The sequence below is a fragment of the Ambystoma mexicanum genome, chromosome 11 (genome assembly GCF_040938575.1).
Source record: "Ambystoma mexicanum isolate Mex_15411 chromosome 11, UKY_AmexF1_1, whole genome shotgun sequence".
NCBI lineage: Eukaryota > Metazoa > Chordata > Amphibia > Caudata > Ambystomatidae > Ambystoma > Ambystoma mexicanum.
Genome location: NC_090934.1, coordinates 1,366,446,997 through 1,366,461,082, shown reverse-complemented (window position 1 = coordinate 1,366,461,082; position 14,086 = coordinate 1,366,446,997). Strand labels below are relative to the sequence as shown.

General features: G+C 45.4%; 1 protein-coding gene across 1 annotated transcript in view; it reads right to left on the bottom strand.

Moving 5' to 3' along the window:
• Positions 1 to 14,086, bottom strand: part of LOC138504438 (threonine--tRNA ligase 2, cytoplasmic-like) — a 375,818-nt gene that overhangs the window by 97,298 nt on the left and 264,434 nt on the right. The window contains exon 11 of the mRNA XM_069624937.1: positions 400 to 566. Coding sequence (XP_069481038.1) covers positions 400 to 566 — 167 coding nt within the window. The remainder of the gene's footprint in view (positions 1 to 399; positions 567 to 14,086) is intronic.

Sequence of the window (14,086 nt, the reverse complement as noted above, 5' to 3'; positions counted from 1 at the left end):
AAACAAGCCAGATTCGAGATTAGTTGGACCCTTAAATGCAGCGGTAACTTTGTTACTTTGTAACTTTGCTACCGCTGCAATTAAGGGCTACTGCGCAACTTGTGATCATGCCCTATATATCTCATAAATCTGAAGTTGTACTTCTACTTTATGGCTACATAATCTAATCACATGGACATTCTGCTCTATGTAGTTCTTCTCTGCTGATCTGAACTACAAATCAAACACTATTTAAACCAAAAGCCCCAACATGGCTCCCACATCGCTCAAACGACTTAATAACCAGTTCTCAAATAAGTCCATTCAACTCCTGTATCAAAACTTCCTTTCCCCATCACGGAGGAGAAACGTAGGATAGACAATAATGTGCTTTAATATTAAGGAACCATAAACACCTACCAATGTCCTGGGCAGTTCATGGGTTTCAGTGCAAAAGTCTCTTTCTCGACCTCAAAGGAAAACATATTTTCGCTGTAATGCTGCCAATGACCAGACGTTTCCCAGAGCTTGCTGTTGTAGATGTTAGGAGTCGCCACTTCCGTGAAATTACGTTTGGTGTATTCTTCCTGTAAAATAAAACCCACTTAATTCCTTAAATTACTTTGCTGAATAATGACGCAACAACTATGAGTAGTCTCCTAATGCTCCTGTGACCTGTCCTGGGCTGCCGTTATGTTGATGTCTGCCTGGATTGAGGAATTGTGCCTGTGTTTCCAACAATTTCTAGCTGTTTTTGTTGCCTCAGAGTGTCCTATGCTGCTGTGCTTGGCACCAGTCCTAAAAGGGCCTGTTGCCTTTGATGTCCCATTGAGGGACGAAATAGTACTTCACCAGTCTCCCCCAAGGTTGATAGCATTCCCCTTTGCCACACATTTAATAGACCTTCTTACTTAGTTGTTAAGCCCACCCATCTTGCTCGGTCTGGCTATGATGTACCATTTTAGCATAACAAGTGAGGAACTGTGTATTTATGTAGTGGACAACACCAACAACAATATGTTTAAAACAGATATAAAGTCAAAGTAAGTGACAATCATAAGTGTGAAATCCTGAGTAGAGATACAAACTAAGGAAAAAGGTAGGGAAATATGATAGGTGCTTAATGTCTTCCTGCATATTGGGAGAAACCTGAGGGTATTCTCACTCCTAAACCCCCTGAATTCTCTTCTCAGGTAGCCAAGGATAGGCCATAGCTCTTGGATCGCTACCCTGGGGGTGGAGAAGCGAGGGTAGATCACCTGGGTGGAGAGCTCTCAGAGATTTGGAGTGGGGTACCCTTAGGCGAGACATGGTATCTACATTTCCCAAATTGTGTCCAACCTAAACCTTCCCCAATTTATATGGGGTATTGCAAGACCTCTCCCCTCATTTAACATTTAAAAGTACTGGGACAAGGAAGAGGAGAATAAGAGCAATGAACACTACACCCTCATATTACCACTTAGGTACTGAGACAAGGAAGATGCCTGCAAAGTATGGTGAGGGTCAGACATGTCCTCTTAATCAGGGTTAGGCAAGTCTAATTAGAAATCCACACCTGCAGCCTGTCAACAAGGAGATCAGTGAAGAGAGGAGGGCAGCAATAGGGAGGCATGTGTAGGAGAGATCAGGGGACCCTTTCTGTGTGGAGGGACCTGAAGTGTGACCAGGATGCCAGCTGATATTCCCGATGTGTGGTCACCTCTGTGACTGTGTCGGAGCAGCTGGGAGTGGTTAGCAAACAAAAGAGAGATAGGACGCTGTCTGCATCCACCCAGAGGCAACCAAGTTGCTGGCTCTCACACAAGTGAAAGTGGCATGCGAGCGGGGCTCACAGAGGTTGGGGCACCAGCCTCGGGAGTTAAAAGGAGCAGCAAGAGCCGCCAGAGGAAGACGCCTCGGACTGGTGAGTGCAGGGGAAAAAAGACACAATGAAACTGGGGCGCTCCACACAACGAATGAAGCTCCGTATGAAAGCTTGAGAGCGAAACTAGATAAATATTACATACTGAACTGAATGGAAGTTTTCCAATAGAGCCAACCTATATATATTGAATACTGAACTGAGTGAAAGTGTTCGAATTGCGCTAAACTGCACATTTTGAATATCGAATTGAATGGAAATTAAAACCAACATTAAAACTATGTATATTGACTACCTAACTAAATGGAAGTTTTTAAACAGCGTTGCAACATGCATATTGAACGCTGAACTCACTGAAAGCTTACAACAGTGATAAATCAAGCAGGTTGAATACCGAATTGACGGAAAATGCAAAAGTTAAACTCATATTGAATATTAATTAACTTTCTAAGCAAAACCAATAATCAATAAAGGCTAAAGGGAAAATACCCATATGAAAGCCACCTATGGTGAAAGAAATAAGTGTGAATGGGTGTAACCAAAGGTGGGCGTGAACAAGAATCACCACCAAATGAACTTTGTGAATAAATGCAGTGCGGCAAGGCCAAAGACTGGAAAAAGGAGCGTGGCAGAGCCAATCGGCCAACAAGGAGCACCTGACGGAGCATGCCTTTACACACGGGGGAGTGCAGTGGAACCTGTGTGGGCAGGAGAGTCAAGGGGTCCTTGTTGAGCGACCTGTGATTGGTGGACCGTGTGGTCTGACAACTGTGCCTAGACTAGTGAGCCCAACATTTTGGAAGATAAAGACTCTGCAAGTCTACTAAGAAGGAGCATTGCAAGTGAGCTGGTGATGCAAACCAGAAGGAGGCTCAGGTTAACCCAGAGTTAAGTTGAACTTTAACAAAAGAGTATATCATCCATTGGTTGCTACTTTGAAGTCTTGGGGAAGGGAACCCCGAGACTTGATGAACAATAACTGCCATCTTGAGGACAGGGCCTCAATACCCCTTTTGTTTGAAACATGTTATTTGAACTTGGGGAAGGGAGCACTAAGGAGTTTGTGGAACTGTTTGAACTTGAACAAGGTACAATCTTAAAGACTTTTCTGTGGAACCTTCTTGAACTTGGGCAAGGGAATCTGAAGATATGTGGGGAGCTGGAAGAAGCTCAGAACTTTGTGTCAATCACCATTACTTTTATCATTGACATCCCTACACACTGTTGAGCCATAGTTGTGAGGGCAAGCATAAGTTTTGTACACAGACAGACTTAAGTTGAACTCTTTGATTCAGACTGTCCTTAGATTTGTTCGGGTAGGGAAATCCCTCCTTAGTATAGGGCAAGTTAAGCCTTGTACCATCCTAACATTTAAGTTAATACATATTGTTTGTTTGAACTTAACTCTGTTGTCTGTGACTTGCTTCATGATGCCTTCTCAATACCTTTTTATTAAGTACTGAGAAGAAGAAGATTAAAAAGTAGTGATGCTGATTACTCCATCGTCAAAGCTAGAAAGTACTGAGAAGAGGAGGCCCCACAGAACATGAAGATCAAACCATGGAAATCGGAGAAAGATTTTGACAGTCCGTTCGGAAGGGATCAACTTCAGAATATGAAGAGAGAGAGAAGACTGTGGAAGGAGAGAAGACGGCATGAACGCTGGAAACCCTGGGAAGTTCAAACCTGGGAGTGGAGAAGCAAGCTGCAGAGATTGATCCTCGATGGAGAGGACACCGAGTCCAGGTTGGAGGGGTGATCTGGAGAAGGCAGGAGTGTCGAGGCAACCAGCAGCTGGAAGAAGGTTGTCGACGGTGTGACCTCGCTGAGGTGCACCGTTTGGTCCGACAACTGCGCCGGAACCAAAAGACCAAGTACCCCGTAGGGCCAGTGCAGAGTGGCGGGGAGCGGAGAAGAGAGAAGAAGGAACATCCAAGCAGAGTGGCCGATCCAAGTCCCCAGAAAGAACTAGCAACGTGGTTGCTTCAAGAAAGTTGTAACTGGGTGCATGATAGACCTGGTAAGGGCTTGGGGAGGATTAAAGAGTGCATCGGGAGTAATCTCCCTCGTCAGAGTGTTTACAAGGAACCGTGCATCGGGAGTGATCTCCCTCATCTCAGTGGTTGCCAGAAAAGAGAGAACTAAAGAAAGAGTGGAAAGCCTTGGGAGCAATCTCCCTGGCTCTAGTGATTTTAAGGTGTGCAATCCAAGTACCTGGAGGAGAGCTTGGAAGGACTTGTTGGACCTCTTGGGAAAAGTCACAAGAACTGTGTAAAACACTCATACCAGGAAAAGGAGACATTCCCTGGGTTGGTAAATCAGACTCTATTTTATCAGACCATGGGGTTAAGCCTGAAAAGAATGATTATTTGTTATTCTCGACTTGTCAACACTGCTGAAGGCTGATGATGCCAGAAGAAGGAAGCTAACCATTCTTCTGGTTCGCTTTGAACTTATGCTTTTGGGTCATAAAGGCTGTGACTGGTTCTTATAACGGAACAGGAGGAGGGAGTCATCCTCCTGGATAACATTAGTTAGTTACATTTTAGTGGTAGGGCTAGAGCAGAGGATCATTTTGGACAGACGATGGTTATTTTGTGTTGGAGAATCATCCTGACGACGAGCACCCGAGTTTCATTAGTTAGGTTGGGAATACTCTTTTAGAATAGGGAGAGTTAGGTTTCTTTCCCTATTATTTAATAAATGTTTATAGCCAAAATGCCACCTCTGTGTCTGACTCCTTCCTCCAGCACGCCACAAGACCCGGGCACTCAGAGGGGTAAGGAAGGTTAGGTTGTGTGCAGCTCACAGGTATATAGTTTCAAAAGGAGCATAGATATGTATTACACCAAGCCATTACTCAAGACCTGGCCTGCCTTTGACATCTCAAAGAATAATAATATAAAGAATAATTCTTCCAAAAGAACATGAGTAATTTTCCTCATAAAGCTATGTATTCATCTCTCTCTACGTCCTTCCATGTGTAACCTTAATATTCCAACCTATACCCAAATTGTAGTTGTATTTGTCTACACCATTAGTGCTATTAATGGATCCCTTTGCTGTACAGCACTGAGATACTTCACAGCTATGTCTGCAGTGTAGGAAAACCCAGAACATGCATACATTCATACATGAAATTGTTATAGATCCAAAAAGAGTTCCCTTTGTGTAGACTTCACCAAATGCAATATGGTGGCATAATGTGCCACTTAAAGAAGCTAGAAGCAAAAGTGCATTCATTGGCATTAAGAATGTACTAACAGAGTTTTTTGACCTCAACCCTCCTTGTTGAGTCAAATCATAGTGCAGACACAGGGCAGGCATTTCAGTAAAACCGAAATGTGGCCAAAGAGCTTTTTGTTAGGTACGTTTTTCTAAAGTCCAGTTATGGTTTGACTCTACAAGACGTATCCCTTGGTTTCAGGGCCCCAACTTCTAATCTAGGTCTGTACTACGCAAGGTTGGTAGAATGGCAGAGCAGCCAGGCTTATCTTTGGGAATAGGAATGGGAGCTGTAAATCAGTAAACAGAAATCGGAACATACACAGATCCAAAGAAACACTTACACACTTAAAGTTATATCAACATGATATATTTATTTTATATATACACAAGTAATAACCAAAGAAATACTGTATCAACTAAAAACATCAAATACACATTTAGCACAAGGAAAAATAAAGCACGTTAGTAAATTATTATGTACTTTTCTATCCGCAGACAGAACGACTCCAGTCAGGTCAGTAAACCCACTTATTTGTATCAACTCGGCATTGTGTTATAAGTAGGTTAAAAAAAATGTAAAGTGCAACAATCTCAGGTAAGCAATACTGTAGTTATTCTTTCTATGGTGAAGGCAGTCTTTTCCCGAACTAGTATTTGAATGGAAACAAGGAATGTCAAAGTGAGTAGGAAGGAAAGATTTACTGTAGGGAAACCAGCAGTGGAATGCAAAGTAGGAATGCAATAGGAATGCAAAGTTCTGATGCAAATCTTCTCAGCACAGGTATGTCACAAGTTAGTTGTTCTTTAAAAAGTTACAGAAGCTTTGGGGGAAGCCTTCCTGTAGGGGCAGAAGCTGTTAGGACTGGGCGACTGGAGTTAGGTGAACACCCCAACAGCAAAAACAGTACTCCAAAAGCAAAGGATTGACACAAGTGGCTCAAGGTAAGTTTCCCCCTAGCTCCACAGTACCTGGAGAGTGAAGATGATGCAGCTGGATGTCTTCAGGATGTACGACTACAAACCCAGGCTCCTGGTCCTTGGTCGTGGTGACAAATAAGGGGACACTGGATGGGCTACTGCAGCAGTAGTCGAAATAGGAACTTGCCAGCAACAAATTCTTTGTACTTCTGTTCATGGTTTTGGTGCCTTTTTCTCAGCACCAGGAGCTAACGATCACCGCCGGTTGGAATCTTCTTTTCTTTGTCCTGCACTCTTGTGAGGGCACTCTGAGGAGAGTATTCGTGCTTCTGGAGGTCCACACGAATGCCACTGAAGTTCCAGCGGCCTTCATCAATGGCAAAGCAATGCACTTAAAGGTGGTAGAGGCATCCCGGGAATTGGGATTCTGCAGCCCTGGAAGGTCACAGAATGATGGAGTCAGGACAGCAGCGGTACTTCAGCCGTGCTTCTGCGGTTACTGGAGGTGCTGCAGGAGTCTCTGGTTGTCTTCTTAGAAGCTTCAGTGCCAGTGGTCGACTTAGCCTTCTGCTCCAAGAAATTTGCTTTTTATGCAGGAAACCCATTCAGTCAGTCCTGTGGACCTGTCAATCACCTGGCGATGGCTGTCCTGCCTCCCACAGGTTCCAGCCAGGCATGCTCCAAAACAAAAGGCATGGAAAGTTTTGGGCTCTTCCCTCACGTCCTGCATCAGTTGACACACTGGAGCCTTGGCGAGCTGCACATAGGAATCCTGCCAAAGGCAAACCTCAAAGAAGGGCCCACCCCACCTGGATTGGTAGAAGAAGGAGCAAGAAGACACATACAAATGAAAAATGGCGAAAAGAGAAGACTAGGCCCATTTTGGGAAATTGGTCACCCAAGGGTGTTGTTCTGCAGCTCTGAAAACAGCCTGCGAGCAAATGACACACAAATGGTAGAAAAGAACAAGTTACTTTCTTACCTGGTAACGTTCTTTCGATGGGATGGTCCAACAACGTATTCCATATCGCTGACAGGTAATGTCATAGATATGGAATACGTCGGAAGACCCAATCCCCTTGAAGAACAAGTTACTTTCTTACCTGGTAACGTTCCTTCGATGGGATGGTCCGACGACGTATTCCATATCTAAGACATTACCTGTCCACGATATGGAATATGTCGGAGGACCCAATCCCCTCGAAATGTATCTACTGCCACCAGCCATTTAGGTTTGTCTGTTACTGTAACTAAAAAGTTACAAGTGCAGTGGGAAAGGAGTTTCTGGGTAACCCTTCAGCACCCCCCATAAGATGGTGTGTGCTGATACCACAAAAGAAAATGTTAAGCACTATTCGTGCCAAACGCGGTTAACGTGGTTAACATGGCAGGAAAGGGTTAAAAATAATGCCAAAAGATAGCTGCCACCAGTCCTGGCCATGATACATCTGCACAGTTCATGAAAAGTACAACAACAAGAGTCTCTAGGGCCTTTGGAAAATGATTATAGACCCAAGGGTGCTGTATGGTAAGATACATTCCACACTTGTTACATGTTGCACAAGAGTTGCAACATTGGGAAAGGACTAAAGGAAACAAAGTCTCCCAGAACTGACCGTCTTAAGGGCATGTCAGTTTGCCCATAAAAAGTGAGCGAAAGCCCAGAGGAGTGCAGCTGAAGGCTGTGCTTCTCGTCAGTCAATGGTGTCTAAACAGCAGAAAAACGTTTGGGGGTGTACACATGGAGGGAAAATTACATACAATTATGAAATCTTTCCTAACACTCGCCCCTCCCAGACTAAGGACAGGGGGAACTTATCCACCCCTGGATGAGTTTCTTGTTCAGGTCGGTTAAACATTCTGGACAATCCATCGGCATTGCTATGTTGGACACCTGGCCTATTCTCAATAGTGAAGTCAAAGCCTTGTAGACTTATGGACCACCTAAGCATCTTTGGATTCTCTCCCTTCATGTGTCATGAAACCTCAGTTCTGTCCCCCCTGGTCTTCCTGGTCTATACGGCATCCTACCATAGCGACCTTACAAACCCCCCGAAGACGTCGCTTTCGGATCCGCGGTCTAGCTCCTGGGAATACCTCCATAGCTTGATAAGCGCCCCACCCCTGCGATACGGCGCGTGTCAACGCTTACAGTTTCCGAGTTCTTCGGTCGCTGCTTTCCTTGCGTTTTCTGTTTGCCTACCTTGGAATCCCTGCTCAGTGATTCCATCCTGTTTCCACCCTCCCTGGAGTGTTCGGCCGTAGCCGAGTTCTGAAGTCCTGCCGCGGTTGCCCTTGGACCGTTGCTCCTCCTTCCTGGACTTCCAATAGCCGCGGTTGGCTTCGGACTGCTGCTCCTCCTTCTTGGGCTTCCAAATAGCTGCAGTTGCCTTCGGACCGCTGCTACTCCTCCCAGGGCTTCTGAATCCTTGAACTCATTGCCGTTGATTCTAACCGCTCCTATGCTTCCCCAGGGATTCTGTCTTCACATTGGACAGCTGAACAAACTACCCGACAGGGTGGCGTCAGAAGAAACACATCCTTACCTCCACGAGATCTGCACCTCCAAGAAGCGCGGGAAGCTTGAACCTACAAAGAACAGACACTCCAAGCCCTCACAGGTGAGCCCACATACAGGTTTTGACAGTTTGATACGCCCACTACTTGACAGAAGGCCCGGGATGGATCCCACTGTGCAGGATCTTTTACAAGGAATGCAAGAATTATCCACAGAGGTCCAGAACATTAAGGCAGAAAATGCAGCCCTTAAACAACTAGTTTTATCCCGGGACTCAGCCTATCAGGAAAGTGCCTCGATGGGTGGCGTTGTGGACAAATATGGTGGCACCCCTAAAACGCTCCGCTACCTTCCTGGATTCATGTTTCGTGCCCTTCACCTTTAAACCTTATTATTTTTCCACTCCTAGGGCTAAGGTGGGTTTTGTCATAGCCCATCTTATTGGTAATGCCCTGGCCTGGGCTACTCCATTGGTTTCTACAGGGGATACATTTTTGGACAATTATGATGGATTAATTTCAGCCTTCAAGGAGAGGTTTGACCGCCAGACCAGGTCTATTCCGCACAAGAGAGGTTGCTGGAGTTCCAACAAGGTTCCCAGGACATGCTATCTTATGTTATCCGCTTTAAGCAGCTCGCTAAAGAAGCTGACTGGTCTTCAGAGGCATGCTTCACCTTGTTCCGCCGTGGCCTGAATGAAGAGGTGAAGGACGAGCTGGCCAGGATAGCCCGTCCAGGTTCATTCCAGGCTCTTATGGATTTATCCCTACAGATCGATTTCAGAATACAGGAAAGAAAGGCTGAAAAGAAGAAATTACAAAGCTCTCCTCCAAAGTCATCTCCATACACTCCTGTCTCCAGGGAAGCCCCTTCTGCTGAGCCAGAACCTTTGCAACTAGGGGCTATGAGAGGTTCTTTGTCAGCTCAAGAAAGAAACCGCAGGTTTGACAGCCATCTATGCATGCATTGTGCCTCCGACAAGCACTTAGTCAGGAACTGTCCTATAGCTCCACTTAGGCGTTTGGGAAACGCCAGCTCCCGATCCTGAACGGAGCCCAGCTTCGGGAAGCCAAAGACCGCTCCACCCTTCAATCCCAGAATCCTTCATCAAGATGTCATTTGGTGGATTCCAAGATGGCTGCCGGCACGGAGTAGACGTGTCGATGGTGCTCCCCGGTCCAGTTCGCGGCAAGGTGCCCACCACCCCCAGAAACGGACCACCCGCAATTATTTTGCGGTTCCTCGAGCGTTTCACTGAGGGGGGAGCGAGCCGGAGATGTGAGTGGATGCCGAGGAGCTGTTTACGAAGCGAAGTGCAGGGCAGCAGAGACCTTGCCGGGGACAGTGCCCAGGGCCAGATCGTGGCTGGCGGGCGGTGCGTGGAAAGAAGTGCGCACTGAAAGAGGAGAAGCGAACTGTTTGTCTGGCTAGGTGACGGGCGACGGAGAAGGGACTCGGGAGGATTGCTGCCCGCCTGGGGAGTCGCCGGATGTGCTGGCACGGGTGGCGCTCATGGTCGTCCCTCCCGTCGTTGCCCCCCGCGGTAGCCGGGAGGCCTTGGAGGCAGAGCCCCCCCTTGGAGGTGACTGGGCGGGCTACAGCGGCGGCACTACGGGGCCGAGACATCGAGGCGGTCCCTCCAGCTGACATATCGCAGCTGCCAAATGTAGGATTTGAGGTGCCTGCCTGCGAGGAGAGGGCCGTGCAGGCTCGAGCGCTGTTGCGCTAGTTGGCTCCGCCCCCTGCCCGCCCTCTGTGACGACATCCGGAAGTGCAATAAGACCTGCCCCTGGACACCCTTGCGGCGCTAAGCACGGCGCACAAAGGGCAACGTTTGTTGTGGATTGAAGGAGCTGTTAGGCTGTTTGGCTGCTTGCTGTGGCGGTACAGGTACTGCCTGACTACCAGCTGCGGGAAGCTACTGAGGCAAGAGATAACGAAGACCCCTTCGAGAGAATGAAGTCAATCCCGGTCTCAAAGGGTACGCAAGGAACAGGATTAAGAACACACCTGCAGGTAAGAGAGAGATTCGCTTCACTCCCAGAAGTAAATGGGAGCCCGGAGCAAACCTTGAGAACTACGATGCTAAAACAAAGCCGACTACCATTTTGTACTGATAAAAGGAAAAGCTTATCAGTGGGAGACATTCAATCAAATATGGAAAAATCACTCTCACAGTTGGCGGAAAAAGGTGATAAACTGTGGTTGGCACATAATTCCCCAGAACTACCCATGGCATGTACCATCCCCACGGAAAGAGAAATCATAAAAATGCTTTCCCCATCAACATTTCCAGGCCAGGTAGAGGCTGTATTTGAGGCGACTTGTGAGGGGAAAGTAGCTGGACAAAGCATTCTAGAATCCATTGAAGTAGCTGAAATAACAATTGAGGATATTTGCGAGGAGAAAGTAGCTCCACCTGATGAAGTGCCAGCAGGTAAGGACTCTATCTCCACACAGGAAAAGGAGACAACAAAGTCAAACCTATTGTCAACTAATCCATTTGAAGACATGGTAGGTAATCAGAAGACGCTACAAACAGAGGATGAGGTCCTCGGAACAGTTCCTAAAGATGGGATAGGGGTGGACCTCAGTGAATCAATAATTCAAGAAAGACTGGACATGAGTCTAGAAAACCCTACAAGGCCATCAGCGGCACAGTTTAGCTCTGGCGTGACTAGTATTGTAAATAGCCAGCAAACAGTAGAAACATCATGGGATCAAGGGGACAAATGGGACGTGTTGGAATTGGGACATATCGAAGACGCTCTACAGGACTCGATCAATCAGAATGAAAATACTGACCTCAGAAGGCCATCAATGATAGTGCAAGACCCTATAGACATCTTTCAACCATATAGGGAAGAGAGGATTAGTCCCACATTGAGGAAATACCCCATAGCAGCTAGCCCCACAAAGGAGAAGGGGAATCGATCTGCAAATCCCCCAAATGAAGTAAATAAAGGAGTTCTTACAGATGACTATGACACAGGATCCATTAATTCCCGCATGGGAGGGCGGAGGCCATTAGAAAGATTGAATAACAACAGTGCAGTAGACACTGCACCGGCAAGCTTGAGTAATCTATGCCTGGCAGATAAAATCATGCAAGACATCACTATACTGACGGATAAAATAGGAAGAGAAAAAAGACGGAGTTTCTGCTTGATCAATGAAAAAATGGCTGCCTTGGATAAAGAACAGTTTGAGAATACCGCCATACCTCCTTTTGGCCATCGGGAAAATATGACCGCCCTGAAAGGAACTCATTTGTCACTTTGGGACGGGAGAAATAAAACTTTGCCAGTGGTTAGGGTGGATGAAGGTATGGAAAATGCATAAGTAAGGAAGGACCACACGGGAAGCAATCTAGCCAGCCGCTTAAACTTGGAAGAGGAAAACAGGCCTACAGGAGACATATGGAATAAACAAATTCTAAGGATAATAACTGAGGCCTGTAAAACTGAAAGAGAAAAAGACTTGAACCATATTGAAAAAGTGGTTATGTCCTCGCTAACTATAACATTGGCCCCTTTTCTTAAGCTCTAGGAGGCAATTAAAGATTCTGTTCAAGAGGTAACCATCAGCAACACTCAAATAAAAGAGAATCATGTTAATATGACCTCTGTCCTGCAGAGCTTAAATGAAAGAACAAACGAAGAAGCTGAACTAACTCAAATTTGGAAATCTCGCCTCAGTGATCTAGCTAGGCGAGATGCGACTGATAAATCTGTATTAATGGAAGCGGTCCTAGAAGACTGTAAATGGATGAGAAGCACCCACAAACACAACAACCAAAGGAATAAGGAGGATTGTCCTGATACAAAACTTAAAGAAGGCAAGGGACCAATGAAATTGAAAAAGGATGCAACTAACCTCCCGAATCAAAAGGAGCAACATCAAGAGGAGGTGATCTTGATCCCGTCCGGGATAAAGGAGACTAACAAGCTGACCTCTGCAAATTTAGAACGATCTTCTTTTGCAATATTTGCAGGGGCGACGCCGAAGGATCCGACCCATCGAAATGGTAAGGAGATTACAAGTGCATTGAATGAAAAAGGGAAAAAAACCAAAAATTAATCCCTTAAACGTAAAGTAAATGGTTCAAGAGCCTTTTTGAGAAATCTAAGAACTCCACCAAGAAGAGAGAACACACATTGTGCCAAGAAATCTAGAAGAGAGATGAGTATGAGTGGACATATAGAGACCGAGGGACTAAAAGATCAAGAAAAGGTGTTAAGGGAAGAAAGCAGGGAGGATCCAGAACAGCAAGCAAATCTGAGTGATCTTATTGAGTTGATGGAATCCGATAGTGAGAAGGAAGATTGGGATAGCATAAGTATCTCGGACTGGCAAACTTTAGACAATTGGGAAACAGTAGACCTAACCAAAAAATCTAAGGAAGATCTGAAGCCAAAGCCCCACAAGAAAAATGCCCAAGAAAACATCAGGGAAAAAGAAAGAAGACCAGGCACAAATGAAATTGAATTGGATTCTGACCAGGAATCTATTAGATTTAGGACACTGGAACAAAAAAGAAAAGAAATGGTGAATGAAGGGAGGTTAGAAAAAAAAATCCAGGGCAACCCTTGTCTTAAAGAATTAACTGATAAGGGGAAAAAAAAGGACATCGAAGCCAAGAAAAGGAAAGAGCTACCGCTAAGATCACCCCCGAAGAAATCCATTTTACTCAAAGGATGTTATCTAAAATTAGAAACAGCTGCAAATGGACCAAGAAGGGTGATCTTAAATAGAAGATACGTGGTGGAGCTCTGCAAGCAAGCCCTGTCACCAAGGAAGATATCAACGGAAGATATAAAAATAGTGGAATTCCCAAAGGAACAGAGGCTAGACCAAGTTATCTTGCACTTGTCATCTAAAAATACAAAGCAGAAACTCTTGGAAGTGTCAGACACTTTAAGAAAAAGAGGGTTCCTGCTGGAGGACTTGGGCAAGGAATCTAGACAATTAAAAGAAAAAACCCAAACAGAACAAAGTAAGGAGACAAAGAAGGAAATCTCAGTAAAAACTAGATCAATAATTCCGGGGGAAAATTTGAAGAAAAGCAATGAAAAAAGTAAAAAAGAGAAAGAGTCTCAGGAGGAAGAGTCTTTATCAACTAAAAAGAGTAAGGAGATATTGAAAACCCTGAGGTTCACAGTGGATAACTCGGAAAACTTAAGGAGGGATAAGAACAAACCCACTAAAGCAGATAATCGGGGAAAGGAATGGGCCAGGATGGCAAATGCTTTGAATTCCAAGAAGAAACAATAGAGTACGGAGAATGAGCAGAATCGGATCCTTTGTGCATCGTGGAACACAAGAGGTTTCAAACATCTGCTCTCTAGTAAATGCGATTTCCTGACCCAATATGATTTTATCCCAATACAAGAATCATGGCTACGTAAACCCCCTATATGCAAGGGCTATGAGGTCTACACAAACCCGGCTAGCAAGGGGCCAAAAGGGAAGACCGTTTGGAGGCCTCATGATACTTAAGAAACTGGAATGTCCACTAAAAGTAATGGAACATCTCACACCAAACCCCTATGTTCAAATCCTGAACGTAACATCTGAAG